The sequence below is a fragment of the Aegilops tauschii genome, unplaced genomic scaffold, assembly GCF_002575655.3.
Source record: "Aegilops tauschii subsp. strangulata cultivar AL8/78 unplaced genomic scaffold, Aet v6.0 ptg000547l_obj, whole genome shotgun sequence".
Lineage (NCBI taxonomy): Eukaryota > Viridiplantae > Streptophyta > Magnoliopsida > Poales > Poaceae > Aegilops > Aegilops tauschii.
The window spans coordinates 53,972-81,868 of record NW_027332785.1 but is presented as its reverse complement, the minus strand read 5'-3'; the positions used below and the strand labels follow the sequence as shown (position 1 = coordinate 81,868).

Genomic DNA, 27,897 nt, shown 5'->3' with positions numbered 1-27,897 from the left:
GTGGTTATTGCAGACTCGAGAACTATAGCAGTTATAGCATGGAACATAAACATAATTATGAACTCGGAGATAAATAATATCATTTATTATTGCCTCTAGGGCATATCTCCTACAGACTCCCACTTGCACTAGAGTCAATAATCTAGTTAATGCTAATGCACTTTACACCTGTGGCACACCGGTATAAATATGCTTCGCTTGTGGTATAGCCTGATGTCCAACGGATCTGACGACTTCAGTTCCTTGTGTATCTTTGCATGTCCTCGCGTTTTCTCGTTTTCACAAAATTCATATTTTGTGTGGACTTGGCTTTGTATGTATGTGAATCACAGGTCGAACCTGGATTCCTCAGACTGAGTTATGGAGCAACTACCTGCAGTAGTGTCCCATTGTCAAAAGCCATGTTGGAACTATACTAAGTTCATGAATGAACTATATGATTCAACAATTTCTTTGTCGCTTCTAAAGCGTCAACATACTTAGCCCTTGTTATAGAATTCGCCACAGTAACTAGTTTGAACAAATTCCAACTAACTGTGCCACCACATTGTGTGTTACACAAAACCCTTAACTTAAATTGAAAATTGCACGGTGAAAAGATGAAGACTATCGATGTAACCTTTTACAACGAACTCTTCATGATCTCCGCTTGCAAGAAAACATATCATCAGTACTTACTCTAGTACTCAATGACATCTTTCACTGTTGTCCCACGATCAATACTTTGATCACTTTAGTATCCATACTCGTAACACCTTGGGAGTATCGGACATATCTGGTTGTTTTACATACCATGGAATACATGATTAATCCAAACACAAAAGTGTGTGGAATCTGCATTATGTATTTTACTCATCAGTGTTTTGGGACACCGAGTCTTGCAAAAACTCTTTCCATGTGACTTTGGCAAGAATCACTCCTTGGCGTTTTAAATGCTAAAAGGTTTTAGCATCTTGTCAATATGTATTCATTGCTTAGCCCCATTAGGTAAATCTATCTCCATAGATCATCATGCCTAATATTGAGGCTATTTAGCCTAAGCACTTCATCGAAAAACTATTTTCAAATGAAGTCCTAATTCGTGTCAAGAAATTTATTTCCAATTACCAATGTGCCAAGCACATAAGGTTTTTAGAAATATTATTATGCTCCCACTTACTTTCTTGAATTACAAGCATCTTCATTACCCATTGATGAAGTCAAAACCCCTTTGACCATTTCATCAAAACACGAAGATTCCAACTCCATTTTGCTCTCTTTTGTCCATTGCTAGAACTCTGAAGTTTGCATACCTACTAGCATCCTCTGGATCGACAAATTACTTTGGACTGTATCATATACAAGTCCTAGCTTTCATTTCCATCAGATGGAAATCCTTTTATCATCCATGTTTCATATCTCATGATTGAAATATGTATTAATTGCTAGTTCAACCCGAACCGACTTTAAGCATCGCTACGATGAAAACAACCTCATCGTAGTCAACTCTTGAACTTGTTATTTCAACAAGTCGAGCTTTATGGATAAAACATTTTTATCCGTATCAGTTTTAAGTTCCATAAATATTCGTTAGACTCTAAGTCTTCCGAAAGGTGTATCAAGGTTTAAATCTTGAATCACTTATATGGAAACTAATTCGGGTTGTATTGGCATTTAGCCAATTCCGGAGTCAGGGCCCATCAACGCTTCCTTGTGTATCGTAGGTATAATGTTGTCTAACAACAATATCTCGTTTGCGCACCTGAGAGGTTTGCACGAGCCTTGCCTACGTGGTTCAGCTGCAAGTTCGACCGAAGTTCATACATTTTATTGTAGAGACTTCCGTATCAGTCGCAGTAGGAAACTCTGGAATTACTTCCAAGGTCTCTTTCCTTTGATCTGATGACGTAGATACTGTTTATCTCGTCGAGTTGCACTATTCTCCCACTCACCTTTTTGAAAGAACCATTCTCTTTAAACGCACACCGTTTCGCGGCAAAACTATTTGCCTCGGTATAGTGAGGGAGGAATACCCAACATTTTGGTATAACCTACAAAGTAGCACTTGTCTGATTTGGAATAGGTTTGTAACCTTTTACACAAGCCCCATATTCCAAATGTTAAGAAAAGATATAACATGGTTGGGCGTACCATACCATGGCTTCATTTCAACAGACCCGATGTAGCTCTTTTCAGTGTAAAAGCCGCAGTCTTTAAAGCATCACTTTAAAAGGGATAATGGCAAATTTATTTATGTCATCCTTGACCTTACCATGTCATAAATGGTTTGATTACATCTCCACAGACTTTCCACTTGCAGTGGTGTTCCGGGAGGTGCAAGTTATCAAACCCCTTTCACAACTCATCAGACATTCGCTAAACATGTAACTCAAATATTCCTTTGTGCAATCAAATTGCAGAAACATAATTTTCTTGTTACAATAACTTCTACTTCATTTTTGAAAACCTTTTGAATGATTTCAAAAGATCCAGACTTACGTCTCATCAAGTAAATATCCATATATCTACTTGAGTCATTTCTGAAGATAAATAAATCCACTACTAACAACACTTAACGGACTACACACATCAAATGTATGATCACTAATAAGTTTGTTGTTCGTTCCTTATGGCCTGTGAACGGTATTTTAGTCACTTCACTTTTCGGAGGAAAGTTGCAAGTGTCAGATGATTCAAAATCAAAAAGACTTCAAAATCCATCATAATGGAATTTTCCATGCGGGTTTCTCCAATGTGACCAAATGTAGTGCCACACTTGTGTGGTATTCTTTTAGTCTTGCGACATTTAGCGTCAGTGTTATGGATGTATCATATTTCCATCAATATTCATAACATACATGCCATCTTGGATGGAAGCATGGCCCTTCATGTTATTCATAATACTTAACAACAATTGTTGTTTTTATGAACAACTCTTTTGCAACAAACATTGTGCAATGGGCTAGCGTGTATGAAACTCTAAAATGAATTATGAAAGTAAACCCAGAGGTATTGTATTATTATCAATATTCATAACATACATCTCATTCATAATGAAAGTATGGCCCTTGTGTTATTCATAACATCGAACATAAAAAGTTCTCTTATGAACAACCTTCTTGCAAGATACCTTATGCAATGGGATAGAGTTTGTAAAACTCTAAATGAATTATGAAAATAAATACAGACGGCAATACACCGATGGAAGGTATAGTAACATTTACTATGTTCCCTGTGTATACCTTAACCTCATTTCTAGCTAGTCTTTCAGGCCATAGTAGTTCTTACATCGAGTTGCAACAGAATGCAATCGAGCGGGCAATTTTGTGATGAACTCACAATACCCAAGAATTAGTGATTAACATGTTTAACCATAATTCGCAAGAACTATATCTTTGACCAGCCTTCTATACATCAAAAACTTGTATGACATTCATACATGAGCTGGATATTCCAGTCTTCTTTCCTTTTGCCTTTATACTTCTAACAGTTTAACTTTTAGTATTTCTCCTACTCTCAGAAGAAGCACCCAACTTAAGAGTGGCATTAGCCCCGGACTTCCTAGGCGTGTAAGTCATACTAACACCCTTTGGACACTTCCTTTCTCTTTAAGTTGTTGTTTTATTCACCTTTCATTATATGACAGGCGTTCTTCTGGATCCCTTTCCCAACAGTCAAATGCATAGTAAACACTTTTACTAATACTTGCAAACAAACATTGCTTTGTTTGTATCTGAAAATAATTTCCAGTTCCATGAATATCATATAACTATCCCAACTTTCGAAGTTTGGGTTTCATGGAAGCAAACATATTCCACTTGACCGTAACAGAATTCTAGCTTTTGGATCGAAGGACGAGAGTCACATGATCCATAGCATTAGCGGGAGGATACGGAAAGCATGTGATAGGACAAAGTCCTTCTCGGCACTTTTGAGGACAATCCTTATATTACGTTACCAATCGTAAAGTTTTAACCAGATATTTAACAGCTATTCAATTTTAATAGGGAAAGTGGAAATGCGAGCCATTATTCTACAACTATTATGCAAGAAACACTTAGACAGTGTTCATAATTAATTGCACTAAGAATTAAACATGTTAATTCAACAGTGCGCTCCCACTCAAATCAATATCTCTCACAATTAATTTTGAGTGATGCAAGATCCAGACTTCAATTCATCGCCATAGAATCATCATCTCATAACGGGAATTTTAATGGGTAGGCCAACTTGCCGATCACATCTCTATGTGACTCTTGCTCATCTTTTGATGCGTGTGTTCCGAGCTCAGGACGATCCTGCCATGACGTCAAGACAACCAAGTGATCTTGCTGCGAGGTCTGACCTCACCCGCCTCACACTTCTCTAATCGTTCGTACCCATGCATCCATGGCGCACCCCGAAAAGATAGGTGCCGTGACGGTGCTACACTTGGGAGAACACTAACTACTTGATATTTTAAGTGAGAGATCACCCTAATAAAAGCGACTACCGCGCAATCAAGAAGGGTGCATCATAAGGGATAAACATCTCAGGCAATTCATAATAGCATGATATGGTATAGCCCTTTCTGACGGAGAAGTATTTCATTTCTTCGTCTTTGGCATTCGCGTTGGTGGTCACCTTCACGAAGATTGCCACCACCTTGTCGATGCACCAGATAATATCGCTATCTCTATAGCTAACAAAATAATGCATTACAACAAGGTTGACACGCAGGTCATTAAAATGCAATCATATGGCTCCAGCCATCATGCCGAATCATGACACGCAGGTCATGTTAATCAAATTACATCATATAGTCATCTCATACATAATCGAATTAGTATGAGCACTGCTATACCACATCACATGCACATCCTGCAAAACCAAGTTAGACGCCTCTAATCGGTTTATGCAAAAAAAAAATTTACGTGGCTTCTAAGGTTTTGACTTAAACCGCAGCTACCAACGTTTTATCATCAAGTATGATTATTCAAGTTGCTAGATTAACATCTCGGGGTGTATGAAACCTGAGATAATTAAATCTCGAGCCCCATACTAAACTTCGTCATACGCATGACCACCGTGCAGATCATATCTGCAATGCCCTTTCATCTGCGAATTTCATCTTTCTTTTGACTACGGCAGAACCCAAAGAACTGATAGCACTTCCATGATCAATCAGGATCATGGATTGCCAGAACTTTGTCAAATTCCACCATGCTGTCTCGAGATTGAGCAAACGCAAATTCTAGGGAAGCAACAAGAACGTCGGGTAACAGATTTCATCTGTCACCCGCATAAATAATTTTCAGCAATAGATCTCATCTACTACCTAATTATATTATGCAATACCCATACATCTCTATGTATTCTAGATCGAAACCTGCATCTACGCATAGCATGGCTCTTGATGCCACTGTAGGGGAACGCAGCAGAAAACAAAAATTTTCGACCTACGCACCAGCCCAGGACCACTATGGAGACTGCATACATGGTTTGATCTTTTTCGTTACTGACTCGTAGCGCAGCGGGAAGTAGAGTCGATGACGATCGGCGGTGCAGATCCCCGCAGCTAGGATTTACAACCTCCCAACCGCGAGGATGTATACCCTCATCTGCTCCTTAGACAGCCCTCCAGGAGGCGGTCGAACAGCCTCCCGGACGGTGTCGCGGACAGCCCTTCGGGAGGACCTTCGAAACTCGAACGGTCACTCGGACAGCCCTTCGGGAGGACCTTCGAAACTCAAACGGTCACACGGACAGCCCTTCGGGAGGCACTCACGAACTAAGACCGAAACTACGATCTCTCTACAGAGTTGCACACATACGGTGTCATCTATCCGGCAGGGCTTCGCCGTCCAGAACTAGTTCCTGCCGGAACCCAGACAGCCTTACGGCTCTACGAAACTCTTTTCGTGGGAGGGAGAGAAGAAGCCAGATAATGCATGGCATGTGTATGAGAGCAAGGGATGAGTGTGGAGGGCTGCTCCTCCACCTCTATTTATAGGAAATCCCAAGGGGGTAGGGTAGTTTCACAAAAAACCCAAAATGCACATAAATGAAGTCCTTCCACAAGGACCTAGGAGTGAAACCAAGGAACAAGAGGGTCCCCAAGGGGGGATACCCCATGTGGCCGGCCACACCCCCATGAGGGGCCCAAAAAATGGCTCCTATCCATCCATGTCATCCCCAAGATCTTTTGGAGCAAAGCCCCAAAAGGTGGCTTTCCATAAAGTAACCATAAAGCTGATTTTCACTATTCACGACGAAATTTTTCAGCGTCTGATCGAACTGAAAATATTTATGTGGGCTAAGAACATTTCCAGTACCCACTAAAATGATTTTCAATGCGTTCCGAAACAATTCCGGTTTTAGTGATTTTCATCTGCGAAACGCATCTGAAGTGGCTCCGGCAGCTCTGGAACATTTCCGGTTTTTATCTCAGAAAATTCCAAAAAGCTTCCAGAATGATTCTGGCATCCTCCAAGAATTATCAGGCATGTGCCGAAACCAATTTGACTTAATGGTGTATCCCGAAACAACTTTTCGGTATCATCGAAACTTATCCGATGACCTCTCTCTGCGGTACGATTCCGCTGTCCGAAACTTTTCGGTGTCCGAAACTTTTTCGGTGATTTTCTCTCAGACTCCCTGTCTAGTATTCAGCAGATAGATGATCCTTAAGCGTGTGACCCTATAGGTTCGGTGAAGTATAGACATGACCCGGAGCCCCTTCTGATCAATGATCAACATCGGAGCCATGGACACCCATATTGACCCCTATACCCACACGAATAAATATTCGAGTGAACCTCCAGTTGCCGTGTGCTATTCCTGTTGCTTCGCGATATGTTACAAATACCCAAGGAGAGACATGTTGGCATTCCCGTGGATCAACAACTTGTCCACTATGCAAGTTACCTCTTTACCGGTATTGTTCTCTTTTCTCGTTATCGTGTTCCGGCATCCCCGTGATCAAATCACAAAGTGTCTGGCCAGACGATGATGGATACCGTAACACCGAGAGGGCCCAGAGATATCTCTCCATCGTCGGAGGAGAAAATCCCAATCTTGAGCTATCAAGTTACTTGACACACTTTTCCATCAACCCGTAAGCCGCCGTAATAGCCACCCATTTACGGATGACGTTTAACAAACCCCAAAGTTCATGAAGCAAGCATGATGAAACTCGATACTCTCATGGTCTAAGGAATCATGCAAACGTTAACCATCTCTGTGTTATGTACCAATAAACTTGTGACGAATCAATCTCATAGCATAACATCATTCCGGGTCGATTCAACACAAATGTTCTCTTAACATTATGCCCTCAAGGTTGGTAACATAGACATGCCCATGATCAGGAAAACATAACCATCATGCAACACTTGAGCTAGTCTTAGAGGCCAGACTAGGAATACATTTTACCATTTATTATTCCACACGTGCATATGAGTCTTCCTCCGAGCCTCGTGGTTATTGCAGACTCGAGAACCATAGCAGTTATAGCATGGAACATAAACATAATTATGAACTCGGAGATAAATAATATCATTTATTATTGCCTCTAGGGCATATCTCCTACATTTTGGGGGGTTAATTTAGGTTGTTATTAGGTAGCTATTAGAGAGAAGTGTCCTCTCTTATATCTCCGTGCTTGGTTTACCAACGCTACGTACTGCTATGCCTAAACATGGCTTAGATTGAAGTGAAGGCAACATGTGGTGCATGTCGAAAGTAATACTAATCCGGACTTGATCAAGTTTGGATTGTACTACTTTCGACACGAACCACATGCATGTTGCCTTCACTTCAATCCAATCCATGTTCATTTCACCCGCTGATATATAATAACTCTTCATGCACGCATCATGCATCATCATATATAATAACAAGTCCTACTAATCATCATCATACAACTTCTACTCGTTATTAATAACAAGTCATACGATCATCATCCTCACAGTCATCGAACCAACCCTACTTAATTGTTCTTAGCACAAGATCATCAGTATTAGGTAGGACCGAAATACCCTCTTTAAGGTAAAATAGCATAAAACAATATAGACCCTGACTCTCCATTATGGAGAATGGAGATCATCCTGTCTCCAATTCTTGCGCCTCGCTTCCTTTTGCTTCCAAGAAGCTCCTTGTGACTGTCCATACATTTTTTCCATTCTTTGATTTGCATGTCTCCACTTCTTTTAGAAATCCGGTATGGACAGTTGAGATTCGTAGGATGACCTGGTTGTATATTCAAAACATCAAGCCTACCATTCTGATACATCAAATGAGGCACACAATCCTCTGGGATTATCTGTTGAAAAACATAGTAATAACTTCATAGTTAGCAATGATAATGCACTAGTTTTAGAACTATGCAAAATATGCACGGATGTCCTAATAGTAAGAAATCTTACCAGGGTATCTCCATAGTAGTTACCGTAGTTCAACACGTGCACTAGTGGCACGTATGGAGGACCATAATGATGAGGAGTTTGATTGTAGATATTGTAATTCTCAATATCAGTACAAAATCCGACCAGATGAGTTTTCTCCTTATAAGTTAACTCAGAGCCATCGGTGTAGTAGGTTCTGTCTACCATGTTCCGCACATTGTTTGAACAATCAAAATAAGCTGTCAATAAAAATAAGTTGTCAACTATTTTGAAATGAACAATATAAATTAGCTAATAACTATGTTTGAGAAACTCACATAGCGGTAGAATTGGAGGCGTATCAACAAGGACCCAAATGTCCATATTGTCTTGCTCGATGTCAGGATCACCAAGATCCATGGTGACAAGCATACCCTCATCAAAACCATACATCTTGCAAAATGCTTCCCAATTTTTGCAACCAAAATGGGTTACGCTCTCAGAATTATACAGCTTTACTTCAAAATCTATATCATGATGGATCCTTAGGTGAATTTTATTTGTTTCCATACTTTCATGGTCTTCAAAACCCATCCATTCCAAGACGTAGCGTCTTGCATGGCATGGGATAAGCTAGCCGAATTGTAAAAGATGAAAAGTACACGTTGAAATAGTTGAAGTCGTGCTTAGTTACGAAAAAATAACACTTGTCGTCGTTGCGTACCGTTTCAACATCGAACGTCTCCTCCAGCTTAATACTGAAGCGCCGATCTTCGTCCAGGTGAGGCCTGTCGCACTGACCTCGGTCGTCGTGGCACCAGTCGCACTCCCCCGGGAGACTTTCGTCGTCCGAGTACGACATTTCCTATGTTCATATATAATTCAAATATTAAACATCTACAATTAAATACATGTACTAAAAAACCTAAGTTAGATCATTATTATTCATCACGGGTTGACTATCGGTTTGTCGAGTCTTTTCTTGAAAACTCTCAGCTCACGTGGTGTATACATTCGACCGTTGGAGATGGTCGCTCCTCCCTTTGTCCCCGTGTGCATTACACCAAAATGTCTAGCTAGCACACGGGAACAAAGGAGAAGCGACCCCCACGACAACAGTCGGGATTCTTCGTCCTCTCATATATATATGGTGGAACTCTCCCTCACTGATTCCTCTCTGACATTTGCGACTGTCGGTGATGGTAGCTCCTCCTTTCGTTCTCGAGTGCATTACACCAAATTTTCTAGCACACGGGAACGAAGGAGAAGCTACCCCCACGACAACAGTCGGGATTCTTCGTCCTCTCATATATGGTGGAGACTCGACAGACTTACAGTCAACCCGAAATATCGTTTAATTATCTTTCTAAAAGAGGATTTGGCTGGTCTCACCTCGATGTCGGAGGGGGCGGGGATGATGGAGGGGCCCGGGGGGCTCCTAGATTTCTGCGAAAACAAAAACCCTATAAGCTATCAACTAATCATAGTGCTCTCCAATTTTAGCATTCAAAGTAGGATCGGAGTAGTTTTCCACTTTGAGCATTCAATAAGCAAAATCAAATCACAAAATAAAGTAGTATTCAAATTAGGATGCATTCAATTATAAGAAAAACTACATCATCTCCATGCGTCCGTACATCGCCGAATATTATCACTAATACACCTCGAATACTATCATACATATAGCATCGCTAGTACAGCTAGAACAGTAGCGCCCGACGGGTATCGGCGCGGGCGGTGGACACCCAAAGGGACGGAACCATCACAGGATCATAGCTCCAGTGAGATCCCTGAAGAACCTGCCAGGTATTGTCGAACCTGCCCTCCAACGCAACCATGTAGCGACGGACGTGCTGGTCCTCCTCAACGACGGGCTGGTTCCTCACCAACCTACGCCCACCGGAAGGTAGCACCTCCCAAAACCAGCCCGGCGGAGCCCAGTCCCGGACATGGCCCCTCTGATCAAGCCGGCCTCCTCCGCCGAGTCGACGACGAGGATGCGGGATAGGCATCGTCGACGTCGATGCGGGAATAATTGCTTTAACTAAAAAAACAAACTAGTTCTATTAATTTCCTTACTATAAATAGAATAAAGTAGTACTTACTACAAATAAACTAGCTAGTTTAACTAGTTCTATTATTTTTCTAACTAATTCTATTAAACACTTTCTAAGTAGTACTTACTAAAAGTTATCGGGGAGGGGGGTACATATATCGACAACGACATACCCGATAAAAAATAAGAAGAGGAAGAAGACGAAAAAAAGAGGAGAAATAGAAAGGAATAGAGGAGGAGATCGAAGAAAAAAAAGAAAAAAAGAGGAGAAGAAGAAGGAATAGAGGAGAAGAAGAAGAAATATATTATTCTATTTCTTCTTCTTCTCCTCTATTCCTTCTTCTTCTACTCTTTTTTTTCTTCTTTTTCATCTTCTTATTTATTTCTCCTCTACTTCCTCTCCTCTTCTTCTTATTCTTCTTCTTCTTCTCCTTCTTCCTCTTCTTATTTTCCTTTTTTCTCTCCTTCTTTTTCTTCTAAATATGAACATACATAAATGACTTCTAAATATGAAAAATCTAAACTACACATCTAAATTAATACATCTAAATTACAACAACTAAATTAACTACACATCTAACTACACATCCAAATTAATACAACTAAATTACAAATCTAAATTAAACTACGTACAGTACTATAGCTAGGGGGCGCGGCGGCAGCGGCGGCGGCCATTACAGGGAGGAGGAGGAGGGGATCAGGGCGGCGCTCACAGGGTGGCGGAGGGCAACGGCGACCGCGGCGGGCCGGGGGCGGAGGGTGGCGACGGTGACGTATACGGGGCGACGGCTCGGGGGCGCGCGGCGGAGGACGACGGGGACGGGCGATGGCGTGGGCTCGGGGGCACGGGCGACGGCGACGACGATGGGGCAGCCTGGCGGCGTAGATCGAGCTCGCGGCGTCGTCGGGCGGGGGGACACTGGCGATGGAAATCAGAAAATTTCCAAAGTGCTACTTATATAGCAAAGGCTTTGGTCCCGGTTGGTGGCTCCAACCGGAACCAATACCCACCCTTTGGTCCCGGTTGGTGCCACCAACCGGGACTAAAGGCCTCTTTTCACCAGCGCAAAGGGCGGGAAGCAGAGGGCTTTGGTCCCGGTTGGTGGCACCAACCGGGACCAAAGGGGAGCATTGGTTCCGGTTGGAGCCACCAAGCGGGACTAATGTGCTGGCGCGGTGCGGTGGGAAGTTTAGTCCCACCTCGCTAGCTGAGAGAGCTCAGCACCTGTTTATAAGCTGCGCTGCAGCTCAGGTGCTGAGCTCCTCTCTAATATGCAGGCATTATACATGCCTACCTTTGTCATTGCCATGTTGGGCCTATTGGGCCTGCGGGCCTGCATCCTGGCCCATGTGCAGATGGGTTTCTAGTCGTATGCAGGCTGTGTGGCCCATTAGGCGACATTTTTTTATTTTTTCCAGTATTTTTTTGTTTTTTGAATTATTTATTTTCTTTTGATTTTTGCTTTATTTTTTATTCTTTTTGCTTTTAGCTCATAATAATTATAAACTTTCTGTTAATCCATTAGTTTCCAAATTTGAATAGTTTAAATTTCATCCGTAAACTCGTGTGTTACAAAGGGATTTCATTTTTTAAACCTAATTTGAACTCCTGACTTTTTGTGTGTTCAAAATGCACCATTCAAAGCCACATCATCATTTTTCAATCCTTTTTGACTTCATTTGTTATTTTTCATGCATTTACTAATTATTTTGAACTATAAGACCCTAAAATTGAAAAGCATTTCAAATGAACTCTGAAAAGGTTGAAAGTTGGCATGATATCGTCATTTCATCCACATAGCATGTGCAAGAAAGTTGAGAGGGTTACGGCAAAAACTGGATGCACTTCGTGTACAAAACGGACAATCTCTTTCAAAGTATCAGGATTTCATCCGGAAACTCGTGTGTTACAAAGGGATTTCATTTTTTAAACCTTATTTGAACTCCTGACTTTTTGTGTGTTCAAAATGCACCATTCAAAGACACATCATCATTTTTCAATCCTTTCTGACTTCATTTGTTATTTTTCATGCATTTACTAATTATTTTGAGCTATAAGACCCTAAAATTGAAAAGCATTTCAAATGAACTCTGAAAAGGTTGAAAGTTGGCATGATATCATCATTTCATCCACATAGCATGTGCAAGAAAGTTGAGAGGGTTACGGCAAAAACTGGATGCACTTCGTGTACAAAACGGACAATCTCTTTCAGAGTATCAGGATTTCAGACGGAACTCGTATGTTACAAAGGGATTTCATTTTTTAAAACTTATTTGAACTCCTGACTTTTTGTGTGTTCAAAATGCACCATTCAAAGCCACATCATCATTTTTCAATCCTTTCTGACTTCATTTGTTATTTCTCATGCATTTACTAATTATTTTGAGCTATAAGACCCTAAAATTGAAAAGCATTTCAAATGAACTCTGAAAAGGTTGAAAGTTGGCATGATATCATCATTTCATCCACATAGCATGTGCAAGAAAGTTGAGAGGGTTACGGCAAAAACTGGATGCACTTCGTGTACAAAACGGACAATCTCCTTCAAAGTATCAGGATTTCATCCAGAAACTCGTCTGTTACAAAGAGATTTTATTTTTTAAAACTTATTTGAACTCCTGACTTTTTGTGTGTTCAAAATGCACCATTCAAAGCCACATCATCATTTGTCAATCCTTTCTGACTTCATTTGTTATTTTTCATGCATTTACTAATTATTTTGAGCTATAAGACCCTAAAATTGAAAAGCATTTCAAATGAACTCTGAAAAGGTTTTCTTTCTACTTACAACAAAAAACTTATTTATTTTATTTCTAATTACTTATGTCTTTTACTTTAATTATTTTATTGTTATTTATTTTACTGCTGCTATTTTTATTTATTTTACTTGCTGCTATTTTTACTTAATTAAATAAGGTTTATTTATTGTAGTTACTATAGTTTATTTTATTTTATTTTATTAAGGTTTATTTAGTTTTATTTATGTTATTAAGGTTTATTTATTTTATAAATATAAAAAATGAACATAGATGCACTTATAGAGAAAATTCAACCTAAATTCATACAAAATTTCTATGAAATTTACTATGAATTTAAGTCAAATTTCCTGTATAAGGGCATCTATTTTCACTTTCATAGAAGCTCAACAAGGCATAGAGGGACGGGCTTATAAACTGGTGTGAGCGCCCTTCGGTTGGCGTGGTGGGACTAAACACTGGCCGCAACTGGGACCAGCCCTTTAGTCCCGGTTTGTGGTATGAACCGGGACTAAAGGGTGGTGGGCCAGGAGCGTGGCCCATTGGTTCCGGTTTGTACCACCAACCGGGACCAAAGGGTCCATACGAACCGGGACCAATGCCCACGAGGCCCCGGCCGGCCCCCTGGGCTCACGAACCGGGACCAATGCTCAGATTAGTCCCGGTTCGTGACTGAACCGGGGCTAATGTGAAAACTGCCCTGTGACCTAAGCCCTATTTTCTACTAGTGTTGTTGCCATCGAGGATAAAAAGAAGGGGTGCTCATCATATTGCTTGAGTTAATTCCTCTAGATCATGTCATCTTACTTAATGCATTAATATGTTCTTTATGAACTTAATATTCTAGATGAAGGCAAAAGTCGGTCGATGTGTGGAGTAATAGTAGTAGATGCAGAATCGTTTCAGTCTACTTCACACGGATGTGATGCCTATGTTCATGATCATTGCCTTAGATATCGTCATAACTTTGCGCTCTTCTATCAATTGCTCGACAGTAATTTGTTCACACAACATTTGCTATCTTGAGGGAAGCCACTAGTGAAACCTACCCCGGGTCTCTTTTCCATTATATTGAATCTCGTTTACATCTTACAAGTTTCCGATCTACTATTTTGCAATCTTTTACTTTCCGATCTATAAACCAAAAATACCAAAAATATTTACTTTACCGTTTATCTATCTCTATGAGGTCTCACTCTTACAATTAACCATGAAGGGATTGACAACCACTAGTAGAAAACAGGGCTTTGGTTCAGTCCAGGCCAGCCCATTAGTCCTGGTTCAGCCCAGAACCGGGACCCATGGGGGCATAGGTCCCGGTTCGTGAGGCCAGGGGGCCGGCCGGGCCATCGTGGGGCATTGGTTCCGGTTCATCTGGCACCTTTGGTCCCGGTTCTTGGCTCGAACCGGGACCAATGTGCCTCGCTCCTGGCCCACCACCATCGGTCCTGGTTGGTGGCTTGAACCGGGACCAAAGGGTGTCCTTTGGTCCCGGTTCGAGCCACCAACCGGGACCAATGATCTGCCTATATATACCCTCTCGCCGGCGAGCAGGTCACTCCACACTGCTCTGGTTTTTCTGGCCGGCAAGGGGTGGGCTTTGTGATGCTCTAGCTCACCTCCTATGCACATGAGGTGTTCGATGAAATGCCCGAGCCACACTACTTAAGCTTTCTCCTCTCCAAGCTCGACCTCCAAACTCCATTTTCCTCAATATTTGTCTAGGTTTAGCGGTCCGTCACGTCCCGTCCCCATCTTCACCGCCGTCGATCGCCCATGCTGATCTCGTCACCGGCACCACCTTGGTGTGCCTCTTGTTCTTATCTTCTTTCTGAAAGGAAAAAATTCTTACTTGTATGCTTAGATAGATACTTGTATAATTTTCTTACTTTTATTATTGCTTCTTATTATATAGTGCGATGGTTTTGGTATCCGCCCCCGTCGGCCCTCGTTCTGTCTATGATTTGGATGTGGTATATATTATCCTTTATAACTATTTGGTTCATTTATTGTTTATGACAATTATGCCGACCAACGTGACATAGATTTTATTTATCTAGGAGGTATGTGAACCGGAAATTCCAACCGACCCTATTGTCGAGAGGTTATATTTAGTTGAAGAAGAAAACAATTACTTGAAGGAAAAAATAATAAAAATTAAGGTGGAGAAGATGATATTGGAGTTGCATGTTGCGGATGTCGTAGTTGATCACAAGATCAAGATGGATGCAATGCGCTTGAAGATTAGAAAGATTAGAAAATATGCAATTCATACCGAGGCTTGGTATCATTATGTCGTTGGGTCAATTGTTACCTTGGTTGCGATTATGATCGCATTTGTTGTTGCATTGAAATGTTTTACATAGTTCAATGTATGGATATATGGTTTAATTAGATGCCCTGGAGAGCTATATGTTGTTCAATGAGAACTATGTATGTACTTTGGTTTTAATGTGATGATGAACTTCTATGAATTTGGTCACTTATCAATTCATGATGTTCTGTAATGGTGTTTGACACACTTAATTATATATAATATGCACGCAGATGAACCGACAATGGATGTACGGTGATAGACACACCTCCGAGTACATTAAGGGCGTGCATAATTTTCTCGAAGTGGCTGAGGCAAACAAGCAGAATTGTTTTATCTTTTGTCCATGCCCTATATGTGGGAATGTGAAGTCTTACCCTGACTCGAAAACCCTTCACACCCACCTGCTTTATAAGGGTTTCATGCCACATTATAATGTTTGGACCAAGCACGGAGAAATAGGGGTTATGATGGAAGACAGCGAAGAAGAAGAGGACGATGACAACTATGTGACCCCAGAATACGGTGATGCTGCAATGGGGGAAGCTGCTGAAGATCAAGAGGAACCAGGCGATGTGCCCGATGATGATCTCCGCCGGGTCATTGTTGATGCAAGGAGACAGTGCGAAAGTCAAAAGGAGAAGCTGAAGTTCGATCGCATGTTAGAGGATCACAAAAAAGGTTTGTACCCCAATTGAGAAAGTCAAAAGGAAATGCTGCAGTGGAAGGCGGAGAATGGTGTGCCTGACAAAGGATTTGAGAAGCTACTGAAAATATTGAAGAAGCTTCCAAAGGATAACGAATTGCCCGACAGTACGTATGCAGCAAAGAAGGTTGTGTGCCCTGCAGGATTGCAGGTGCAGAAGATACATGCATGCCCTAATGACTGCATCCTCTACCGCGGTGCGTACGAGGATTTGAACGCATGCCCGGTATGTAGTGCATTGCGGTATAAGATCAGACGAGATGACCCTAGTGATGTTGACGGCGAGCACCCCAGGAAGAGGGTTCCTGCCAAGGTGATGTGGTATGCTCCTATAATACCACGGTTGAAACGCCTGTTTGGAAACAAAGAGTAGGCCAAGTTGATGCGATGGCACAGAGAGGACCGTGAGAAAGACGGCATGTTGAGAGCACCTGCTGACGGGTCGCAGTGGAGAAAAATCACCTCATCTACCAATAGAAGAATATGATTTGAACAAGCAAAACAGGAGAATCAACAGAAGTTTAGAAGACCACAAGTAACATAGCCACCATAAGCATTAATGATTCATATACCCAAATACAACATTACAAGTTCTACTCAAGTTATACTCATAATAGACATCAGCAACTACATTCACGACATCAGCATCAAACTATCTAACAAGGCTCCTCTTAAAACGGAGCTCTAATCAGACTGGTAGTCTGTGAAGCCGGTAAACATGGAGTCGGAGATGGTGGGGATCTCCGTCTCAGTGGAGGAGCAAGCATCGTCGGGAATGGTGGTCGCTGGAGTCAGTGGCAAAGGGTTGACACCCTCCTTAGGTGTTGCTTCCTTCGTCGGCAGATCGACAAAAAACTTAATACGGATGAGCTGCGGGTTCTCCTTAAGGAGGGTCGCCAAGCGGTCCTCAATGCCGCATGACTCCTTGAGTGTGGAGTTGACCCTAGAGGAAGCTACGTCATCGGTGGAAGCCATAACCTCGAAAATGATGCTAGCACCTTCTACCACACAATGTATACGTATATATGGAATTCTAGGATGTCATCGCAAACTACAAGGATATGTGTGTTAAATTCGAGGATGCCAACACACATATCACTATTCCGGCTTGTTGGTTGACTTTCAGCTCTCCGAGTCTTCCCAACTATCACCTTTCAAGTGGTGTTATATATCCCAATCGGTGAATCCCATTAACAAATCTCTGTGTCGTTTTCGTGCGATTACTTTTAGTCCTCGGTAGATCGAGTACGTGTCTTTGTTTTTTCTAACAATGATGAAATGAGATCGATAGCGCGATGAAAACTAACGTAGATAGAATGTGTGAGAAATAGGGGAAATGAAAAGAAATGCAACAAGTAATAGTTATAAGTCCAACTCACCAATTTTATTTCTTGCAATATTTGTATTTTGTGCTCCGTAAGCCGAGTGTATTATACCGGGTACTCGGCTTACCGACAGTGCCATCACAGAGCCGTCAGCGGGCGGCGTGCGGGCCACGTGGCAGGTACGGTTTGCCCTGAGTTGAGATATAAACCGAGTGTTTCGGCGGGGAAAGTTCGGCTTACCTGAGTGTACGCCATGTATTTGTATTAAGCCGAGGTCACTGGGTTGACAACATACACGCCGAGTCATGCATGTTCGTTGTGTGCCCTCAGGTGCATACTCGGCTTGGGTTCGCATAAGCCAAAAACCCTAGTTTCAGCACTTGGCTTACATATTCTTACTAGGCAATGTGTGTTTTTCTAGTGTTACAAGCGAAATATTTCTCTAGGATGTCCTTTATGTTATACCATTTTGGATCTCCTTCCGTTTGATAACCCTTCATGAGCTCATCATCGCAGAAAGGAAGTGAGGTGCATGAGGATAGGGAGGGAACGAGACGGAAGCGGCCTACGCAACACTGACGTCACCTGGAGCGTGGAAGCTGGGACTGCCGGACTGATGTTCTTTTATCGCCGGGCGTGTAAAAACTATGCATACATGACTCTTTTTCTTTGTGAGCAGGCATGTGATCTGACGCTCGTGGTGATTTGGCGAGCGCTATGAATCAGACTTTATCTGAGTTTCGAAATTTCATTTACTCACGGATGGAGTAATTTCCAGTTTGAATACAGTACGAAAGGAATTGAAGGACAACCCCAAACACCTAATTATTCCAGTTGGGAAAGAAGACAACTTTAGAAAAACCGTACTTATGCCGTTTTCGCAACATGGAGCGAAACAGAACACGATACTAGCTCCATGTTTAGCTATTGAACAGCTTGAGACCGGACCGGACGTCCTCGCAGTGCCGGACGTATGGCTTGACACGGGCCACGTCGACCTCCTCCCTCGCCCGGCACCCGAGGATGGGCGGCGAGTGCAGGCACGGCTCAACGGACGTGGACCGGACGCACACGACGTCGGACATCTCCTTGTCCCAGTCCGGCCGGAGCAGGATCCACGGCTTTACGCCGGCGAAGCCGTAGGCAACATACCCGAACGTGGACCAGGTGCTCGTGGCGATTTTGTCGCAGTAGCTGAGCAGGTAGATCTCCGCCAGTGCCTTCTGGTTGTGCTCGTTGGAGGCGGACTCCTGCTTCTCCTGGTGGCTCGGCTGGTAAACCGCCACGATCTCCCCTGTCTTGGTCGGGTTCTCGTAGTACATGCCCCGGATCTTGTCGTAGTATCCCGAGTACAGGGACACGATCAGCACGGCCTTCACCTTCCCATCGCCAGACGCGTTCGCCGCCGGCTCCGCCTTTCCGAGCTCCGGCAGCAGCCGCTGCTCCTTGATGCACCTGGTGAGCTGGTCGTACATGTTCTCGAACTTGACCGGCCTCTCCGGGAAGATCCTGATCTGGAACCCGATCTTCTCATCCACCCCCGCGAGGTATGCCTCGTAGTACCTTCTCACGATCCCCCACACCCTGTTGGTCGGGTGCAAGAGGTACCGACCGAGGTGGTGGAACACCGCCTCCTTGTACGGGAACATCCTCGCCAGCTCCTTGTCGTACATGGGTGTCAGGAACAGCCCCATCGCGAAGTAGCTGTCGGACTTGAGTATCATCCAGCCGAACTTGCCGAGAAGCCGCTGGTCGTCGTCGCAGAAGATGTTGTCGGACAGCCTCTGCCCGATCTGCTCGAGGTGGAGGTACACGTGTGCCGGAAGGGATGACGCCGGTGTGTCGTATTGGATCACATTATTCTTGAGCATGTTGACGTAGCTCTCCGGCGCACCAGCGTAGAGCTTCATCGGATTCCCCTCCGGGAACCCGTCGGGGAGCACCCAGGAGGTGCCCGGGAAGGGCTCGCAAAAGAGTCCCTCCTGCTCCTGCGGCACATTGACGAGCATGACCCGGCCGGAGAGCAGCGCGTAGAGGAAGGTGGAGGCGATGGCGAGCATGCGGTTGCCGAGACCGTTCAAGGGGAACCACACCACATACTTGCACTCGGAGCTGTCGGCGTTGCGCCCCGCCTGGAGCTGCTTGACGGCCGTCCGGTAGCGCTGCGTGCCAGGGCCGCACTTTTTGTGGTACGCCTCGTACCTCCGCAGCTTCTTCACGAGGTACGGGGAGAGCGGGAGCGACGATGGCTTCCGGTACAGGGACGACTTGTATCGGCTCTCGCAGGTGGATTCCTGGAATGACGCCGAGAGTAGTCCACCTAGAAGCTTGTCATGGGATGGAGTTGTGGCTGGCGCAGACACGTTCTCTGCAGAGGAAATTTGACTGACCCGTCAGCTACTAAAAAGAAAAGAAGGCTTTTCTTTTGAAGTTTTTTACATCGATCCAAAAAATGGATTGGGTTCCACTATCAAAAGGTGATAACCGAGAAAAAAATACGAGAAGAAGATGCAAAACTGAAAGAAAAAAACACATTTGGTCTAGGTGCCATGAGAGCTGTTATGCATAGGAGGCTCATTGCACGAACTTTTGAACTTTAGCACGATGCTACATACCCAACCATCCATCTATAAAATAAAGTGTAGCGCACCATCGGACCGACCATCGTGCAAGGATGGGACACAAAAGTCTCGGTAGTAAAGTAGTTTCGAGGTACCACATGCACAACAAGTTAGTAAAACAAAGAAATTCTGAACTTCTCGGGATCAAATTTTGGATCCCAATAAATCCCGAACATTTTTCGATGGCAAATTTAGTTGTTGCGAGGTGGGCAACTTTGTTCCAGTTTATCTCTTTTGTCAGAAAATTGCCATGTTTATCAATCTCGTCTTAACTAAAGTTGCCATGAAAAGGTTCGGATTGCCATGCTTAAAATTCGAATGTTCGGGATTTATCTATTTCGCCAACTTTTGGAGTCTTGCTGACGTTTGTCCTACAGTTATACTGTTCCCTGCTCTAGGTTTCAAAATATTTTCCCAGGTTTTAGTTCAAGAACTAACGGCATCTTCCATGCTGACCCGCAAACCGGACACCACATCCATCCGCTGATCAGGGTGACCAGTCCACGGACACTGATGCGGGAGCCAGTAATTCAAAGCTATGCATAAATATTTCAAACTGCATTTTTGGAAACCGAACGAATTTTATGCAAATTGGATGATTTTCGTATAAAGCGGAGCACATTCATTACATTTCATACATTTTTTAACTAAACCATACTCTAACCTAGTCTAAATAATCGTCTGCGTCCGTTCGCCATGTCTGACCGACCATGAGCCCCGGAAACTGTGTGCACATCGTGGGGCTGTGCCACGGCTGTTGCGATGCTGCCAACCTCCTCCTCGTCGCCTTCGTTTGGCATTTAACTTCATCCACTGCTTGGTTGATCTCCTTAATGGCGGCTTATAACCGCGCCTGATAGACGTGGTAGCACCAGTGATCGCGGTGAATTATGGGACTGGACGGGGGCCTTGTGATCCCGAGTGATGCACTGGATGCGGCCTCGGCGAGTGGATGCGGTCGGGGACCTCCGTGTGCTACGAGGGCCTGCAAGGTGGGGCATACATGGCGCGGAGGAGGTGATGTGATGTCGTGCTGTAGATGGGCCCGGTCGGCAACGCTGTTCTATAGGCGGGTCCGGCGGCCCTGTGCAATGTCTCTGGTGCTAGGCGACGATGGATCTGGTGAGGTAGCTCCTGCAGTCAGGGGTGGTGCCACTGTAGGGGCGGGTATCGTCGGCCGCCCCGGGTAACTGCATGATGTGATTCCAACTTTCCAAGTGGCCAAGTCCAACCCCGATTTTGGATGGCATGGACAATGTGACTGCATGGATATGCAACAGGAAAATTGTTCGTTTGTAACGTGGTCTAAGACTTAAGTAAAAAAGGCATAGAAGCAGCCCAGTTGCAGCCCAAATTCGATATCTTATATGTCGAGTGCCGTCCATGTAGCAGGAAATCCCGAAAAATCTCCAATCAAGCGCCTAACCTAGTTGTCGTCGTCGCCGTCGCCGGACACAGAAGTTCGCCCCACAGGACGCTGGGCACATAGCGAATGGGAGAACGATAAGTAGTCCCCGGTGTGGCATACGTGGAACTTGTGAGGCAGGACTGACAGCGGAACAACATCAGCTCGCACAAATGTCAAGTTGCAATTTGCAACGCAGCAGGTATACTCAACGGTCCAATCTAATATATTTTTCCCCATATCAACCTTAAATTTACGTTAATGTTAACGTCCACACATGTGGCACGAAGTAACATGGCTCACACGCCTTCATTACCATCCATTTTTGCCACGTCAAAACAGATGACATCAGCAAAAATCTTTTTGGTTTTGGCTTAAAAATGTTCTATCTCCTAATTAAAAAATTCAATCAAAAATCCGTTTTCATCATTAAATCTGTCTTGACGAGATCTTGAAAACTAGATCCCATGTTGATATGTTTCGACGATTTTTTGACCAAAAGTTGCCATAATGTTTACACTGTAGTTGCCATAGTGTTTACACTAAAGTTGTCATGACATGTTTTATCTATGTTTTTCTTCTAGATTTAAAGCTACTGTTGTATTTTCAACTACGTTTTACGGCAATTTTTATTAATTGACCATGTCAATTTTTAGTAATTAACCACGACAAATATAATGCATGCATCATGACAATTTTGAGTATCCATCATGGCAAATTTAGTATTTTGACCATGGCAATTCCACTTTTGAGCATGGAAATTATTTTTTATGAACCATGTCAAATTTAGTGCATGTATCATGGTAATTTAAGTAATTCACAATGGCAATTTTAGTTTATGGTTCATAGCAAGCCTAGTTTCTTAATTCCCGTTTTATAATATGCCAAAATTTACATTTAAAGGTAGAAGAAAAAAAATAGCTGAAACATATCATGACAACTTCAGTGTAAATACCATGGCAATTCATGTGTAATAGACATGACAACTTTTAGCCCCAAAACAAGTCGTCGAAACATATTGATATGGGATCTAGTTTCGAAGATCTCGTCACGATGGATGTAATGGTGAAAATGGATCTTCAATCGGATTTTTAATTTAAGAGATAAAACATTTGAAAAACTAGAAATTCAAAAAGATTCCCATATGCATGCGTGCGGTGACGTGACGTAATCTGTGTTTTATAGGGCGTGTCGGCGGGTGTTACTCCCACCACACGTGTGGGCATTGTCAGCGTCCTAAATTTATGGGCTTGTAGCCAATTATTGAACCTCCTGATGTTGTAATGTAGGGAATCCATAAGAAAATAAAATCAATTGCTGCTTATTTGGGTCTCTCTCGGTTATATACTGAATCTAAAAGGTCTAATGAAGCTTCTAATATGCAAAGCAAATAGAAATACAAGCTTTGTTTCCTGAACAGGAAGTACTCCTCAGTCAATGTTTGCGACTGTGACGTGAGTTATAGACATGGAGTTGGACATTTTCGGCTAGGGACTGGATCATTCAAGCAGCGAGATAGTAGTTATCTTGATGTTTGTGTTGTATTTTGTGTTTTTTTGTTTGTTACATTATCTAGTTATCCGGAATGGTGAACTATTACGGATTATTGGTTATGTTAATTTTGAGAGCATCTAGCTTCGTACTTGAGTTTTATGAGGTTTGGTTGAGCAGGCATGCATTTGTACGTCAAAAAATTTAGACCTTAAATGTTTTGCCCCAGGTAAGTTTAATTCCTGGATCCGCCACAGCTGCAGTGGCCTGTCGGACGGTGTTCGGTGCTAGGGCTGCAAGGAGGAAGCTGGAGCGGGGGCCCCGGGCCCATGGCTTGTTCGTCGTGGTGCTGGCCGGGATGGGCTCATCCGACCGATCCATGTCCGGTTGAAGTCCCAGCTTGTGCGCTGGCTTCTCACGGGTAGCTTGAGGTGTGCTCCTGTGGGTGCTAGAGTTGTTGAGCTCTGTCGTCGACGACAAAAGTCACGATGCCTAGGGGGACCGGCTCCGATGATCCCGACGCTTTTGACTTGTCCAGATCTGCAGGCCTATGTAGGTATTGGTGTGTTCCAAGCAAAAGCCATAACATAACTATCGGGTGCCGTCGATGGTGGCAGTTTTTCGGGCATTGTTTCCCTTCTTGGAGGCATCCCCGTGGAACTCCACTTCCTCTACTAGGGGCTTGGGCTCTCCGAGTAAAAACCTAAGCTCCAGATGGTTTCCGGAGTGGGATACGGCAGCACCTTCGTCGTTTCCTCCTTGGGTATGTTTCTTGGGAGAGCTAGATTGTGCTTAGTGCGACCAGTTTCTCCTGGTGGAGGCCAGGGCAGCGGCCCCAAACGGCTGATGTGTGCCTTGGCGGCGACCTTCGAAAGCATTGCGCGAGGAAGCTCCATGAGGCGGTGCAGCGGCTTGGCCTTCGCTTCCGTGGAAATCTTGGGATAATTGGTTTGCAGGTTTGTCAGCCCGGTCAACGTGCCCTAGCAGAGGCGGTTGGACAGTATGTCTGGGAGGAGCCCCCAGATAGGGTGTAGCGTTCGTGGTCTGCGTGTGGTTGTCTTGAGCAGCGTGCACTGCGATCATCTGCGTCGTACGTCATTGCCGGTCAAGAGTGTGTGGTGGCATGTCGGGTTGACAGGCCTAGGATGTGGTGTGGCGTTCATGGTCTAGGTGTCGTTTCCCTAAGCAGCATTGGTTGCGGGTCATGTGACGTTGCAACTCGAGTGCGAGTGGTGGCATGTTGGGGTGGCGGCCTCGAAAGGTGGCAATGGTGGATTGCGTAGGGCACAGCCTGGCAGATGAAGGTCAGGGCGGCGATCAAGAGATTTCGGCGGCATCGAGCGTGTTTGACCTCGTGTTGTGTGGGCAATGAGGTTGCTCTCCATGTAGGTGTTGGCATCAGGGCTTCTATGGCAAAAATGATTGGGAGCAATGTCAGAGACATGACATTAGTTGAAGTAGTTCGCTCCTCTCGAATGTGTCTGTGAGATTGTCTCGGCTGGTTTGCTGCCGTGAAGTCAAAGATCTACTGGCGGGGCTTGGTAGCGTACGATGACGAGCAGCAGGTGGTTCTTTCAATGATCTTCTGCGGCGCAGCCGTGCCTAGTTCTCCTTTGCGGCTCTTCTCAGAGATGGAGTTGGGCTGTCTAGTTGCAGGTGTCTGAGTCATGATGCAAATCTTCATATAGCCCCATAAGGCCTCTTCAATGTGGGGTTGAGTCCATGATCGCCTACGGCGAAGTCAAAGTCATTTTGTCAAGGTTCAGGGATGGAGATGACACATCTTGGGGAGGAGCGATGATGATGACGCGTGTGCGCTGTCTCGGCAAAACCCTCATTATAATGGTGTGAGTGAGGTACCTTATATACGCCGCTCAGCGGTTGTGATGTTTTTTCACCTAGTTTTTCATAATCAACTGGGCAACTTGATTTTCGCTCGGTTTTTTCTAATTTACGAGCAAATATTTTATTCTTAATGAATGTAAGAATCCTGCCATTACTAAAAAGGTAACTTCAAACCTTCTTGGAATCTTAATCCCCTTAATAAGGGCATGCACAATGGTTGATAAGACAATCTTTATATCAAGTGTTGCCTGTAATTTAGAGATGACAAAAATATTTTTCTACAATGGGTTATATTTTAGCCATATCTTCAATAACCAGCTATTGCTATAAACATGATGAGATATATTGTGTTAAGATATCATCTCTTAAATAAGAGAAGACAAGCCTTTTCTTATTATTTCTTTCCTCCATCTCGGCATTTATCCTACTTGACACTCCTAAGACAGCAGCACCGTACATGCCCTATGCGAAGAAAATAAAGACGATAGAAGTACATCACCCCCTTGCAAAACTGGGATCTTAATATGCCAGATGGTAGTAAGGATTTTCCATATATATATATATATATATATATATATATATATATATATATATATATATATTATTAATGGTGGAGTAATCCAAGGCCCGTACCTGTTGCCTAATGTAGCATGGAGCTTGACGATGAGATCGTCTTCCTCCTTAGAGAAGTTGCCCCTCCTCACCCCGTCCCTCAGGTAGTTGACCCACCGTAGCCTGCAGCTCTTGCCACACCTCAGTAGCTCTGCAGTATTAATACAATGGGAAGCTGGAACATATTAACATATTTGTAGTACTCCCTCATGTTAGTCATGAAGGTATAGCTAGTTAAGTAGTCTGTCTGATCTTGAAGATTCAACTAATTAAGTTGAACAAGCAAAACAGCTTATGCCATATTTACCCGCATTCTTGGGCAGAGACCTCCATGAGCCCTCGCCGTGCCCAGCAATGTATTTTGCGAGAGTGTCATCCTCCTTCGCCGTCCACCTTCCTCGCTTCAGCCCCACCTTCTCGCAGCAAGGCGCCCTCCCCATCCTCTCGATCGATAGATCTGTTCAATTGAAAGGTGTGTGCGATCAAGGGACGGGTTACAGATTCATTATAGCTTGATCCAAGCCCAGGTTAATACTAGTTGCTGAGCCAATTAACAAGTGACGTTATATGTTAGTCCTGAGAGCCCTAGCTAGCTAGCTACGTACGAGTGATCACTCTCAATCTCTCGCTGGCGTAAGACAAAGCGCCATCACATAGCACCACCAGATGATGTCCGGGGAGTGGCGCCGTGGCGGTGTTGTGGCTGGCTGGCAGTGGAGGCACCGTGGCGCAAAGACTCGTCACTGTTACCTGCGTGGCCTCGCGAGCGACCACGTTGTCCACACACATCATCGGTGGTCTATACACACCGGTCGCTTTCGTACGTGGTTATTTCGTACTAGTCAATGTTCCCTAGCTAGCGCCTTCGCCAAAACTTCGCTTTCACTAGATTAATCAACTGTTGTACGTACTATTTAAAGGACTGTAAGTCTGATTCTGCAACTTGCGTGCATCATTTTCCATCTAGGCAGTACGTAACCGAGTTGAAATGATGAAAGCCAGGTTTAACAAGTTTAGTACACCCGGTACGATTGTTTAACAAGTTTGTACGAAGATGAGTAATCAGAACAAAAGTTTGAGAAGCATGGATCGAGTAATAAATCACTATTTTTTTTTGTTCAAGAGTTAATAGCATTAGTCATCAACCTGTGCACCTAGCAATCTAAACAGGACCCGGCTAATCCCGTAAACCCACTTATATCTAACAGTTCAATAATGTTCCTTTTTTGTGTGGGGGGGGGGGGGAGGGTTGAACTATCAAGCTAACTAAAGCTATCTCAGGACTTGCAGGCGCCGTTTATTTGTCATTTACATCCCTACGTGCATCTGTCACTACTGGAATTTTCGTATACGCCGGATGCTAGGCTCTTCGCCGAGAGCCAAACCACGGAAATTCGGTAAAGTAACATATGATATTGCCAAGAGTAGACCTCGGCAAAAAGACAATACTCGGCAAAGGCACTATTTGCCGGGAGCCAAGAAGCCGCCGCACGCCAAAGATGCCATGCGGCACATCCGGCGGCTAATAACGACATGATCACGGTTGCACCTATTTGCCGAGAGCACCTCTCAACAAAGATTTGGCAAACATTAGTCCCACCACGCCTACCGACAAGCAAAAAGAGATGTTTAAATAGTTTGATAGTCTAACCACATTAAGCTTTTCTTCAATATTAAGAATATGTATTGTCACTATGAATCTTCATCTTCGGACAGAGAATGTTTATGATGGCAATCCATATCCTAAAGAATGGGTGCCGGCACTTTTTATTAATTTACAATCCAACCGCACCTGTACCGGGCACTTTTTTTTAATTTATAATCCAACCGCACCTGTACCGAGGGCCGCTCTTGGCACATAAACACTTGCCGAGTCGTGCTCTAGGTAAAGATCGGGCTCCAGGGAAACTTTAGTCCCACCTTGCCCACGGACAAGTAACAAGACATGTTTAAATAGTTAGATAGTTAGCACGTGTCAGCTTGCTGCCAAACAACCAACTTTAATGACACCCGTCCTGGTGGCGTGTCCAGATAATATGAGGTAGCTAGGTAAACGACTCAGAAGGAGAGACAATCTTTGCCGGCAAGTAACACCAGCACGACACCTCACGGCGCATTTAATGCCTTTGTCCTAACCCGTCCGAGCACGACACCTCACGGCGCATTTAATGCCTTTGTCCTAACCCGTCCGAGTTAGGTATGATAGCATTGTAGCCACTATTTACCTTGTGTAAAGTTTGTTTTTCCACTGTGACTCGTTCATCTATAAAAGGAGGCAAACGGCTACCTTTATAGAGGTCGACACTTTACTCATTTACACGCGTAGCTGCACTTCCCGTGCATCCTTGCAGGCAAGCAGTGCTCCTTGTACTTGAGCTCAATCTTTGTGTGTATTGTTAGTTCTGCTCTTTGTGCTTGTTGAT

The 27,897-nt window shown here is 43.8% G+C and overlaps 2 protein-coding genes across 2 annotated transcripts; both read right to left on the bottom strand.

Moving 5' to 3' along the window:
* Positions 1-16,859: 16,859 nt before the first annotated feature.
* On the bottom strand, positions 16,860-19,665 carry LOC141031605 (galactoside 2-alpha-L-fucosyltransferase-like). The gene is made up of 3 exons (XM_073506217.1): positions 18,449-19,665; positions 17,741-17,778; positions 16,860-17,173 (listed from the first exon to the last, which is right to left on the bottom strand). The coding sequence occupies exons 1-3, from the start codon at positions 19,558-19,560 to the stop codon at positions 16,860-16,862; spliced, it is 1,464 nt and encodes a 487-aa protein (XP_073362318.1). The 5' UTR covers positions 19,561-19,665.
* Positions 19,666-24,542: 4,877 nt separating this feature from the next.
* Positions 24,543-25,914, bottom strand: LOC141031607 (transcription factor Y1-like). The gene is made up of 3 exons (XM_073506220.1): positions 25,782-25,914; positions 25,496-25,625; positions 24,543-24,747 (listed from the first exon to the last, which is right to left on the bottom strand). Exons 1-3 carry the CDS (start codon positions 25,912-25,914, stop codon positions 24,543-24,545), a joined length of 468 nt encoding a protein of 155 aa, XP_073362321.1.
* Between the last annotated feature and the right edge of the window lie 1,983 nt (positions 25,915-27,897).

Bases quoted from the DNA above. Each gene is read 5' to 3' on its own strand.
- LOC141031605 (XM_073506217.1), bottom strand. From the start codon at position 19,560: ATGCTCGCCATCGCCTCCACCTTCCTCTACGCGCTGCTCTCCGGCCGG. The intron at 17,779-18,448 runs GTCCGGTCTCAA...TTGTCAACCCAG, and splicing joins CGGCACTGCGAGGACGTCCG to TGACCTCGGCTTAATACAAA. The intron at 17,174-17,740 runs GTAAGCCGAACT...GTGTGGTAGAAG, and splicing joins AATACATGGCGTACACTCAG to GTGCTAGCATCATTTTCGAG.
- LOC141031607 (XM_073506220.1), bottom strand. From the start codon at position 25,914: ATGGGGAGGGCGCCTTGCTGCGAGAAGGTGGGGCTGAAGCGAGGAAGG. The intron at 25,626-25,781 runs GTAAATATGGCA...TTAATACTGCAG, and splicing joins GTCTCTGCCCAAGAATGCGG to AGCTACTGAGGTGTGGCAAG. The intron at 24,748-25,495 runs GTACGGGCCTTG...ACTTCGCCGTAG, and splicing joins CATGCTACATTAGGCAACAG to GCGATCATGGACTCAACCCC.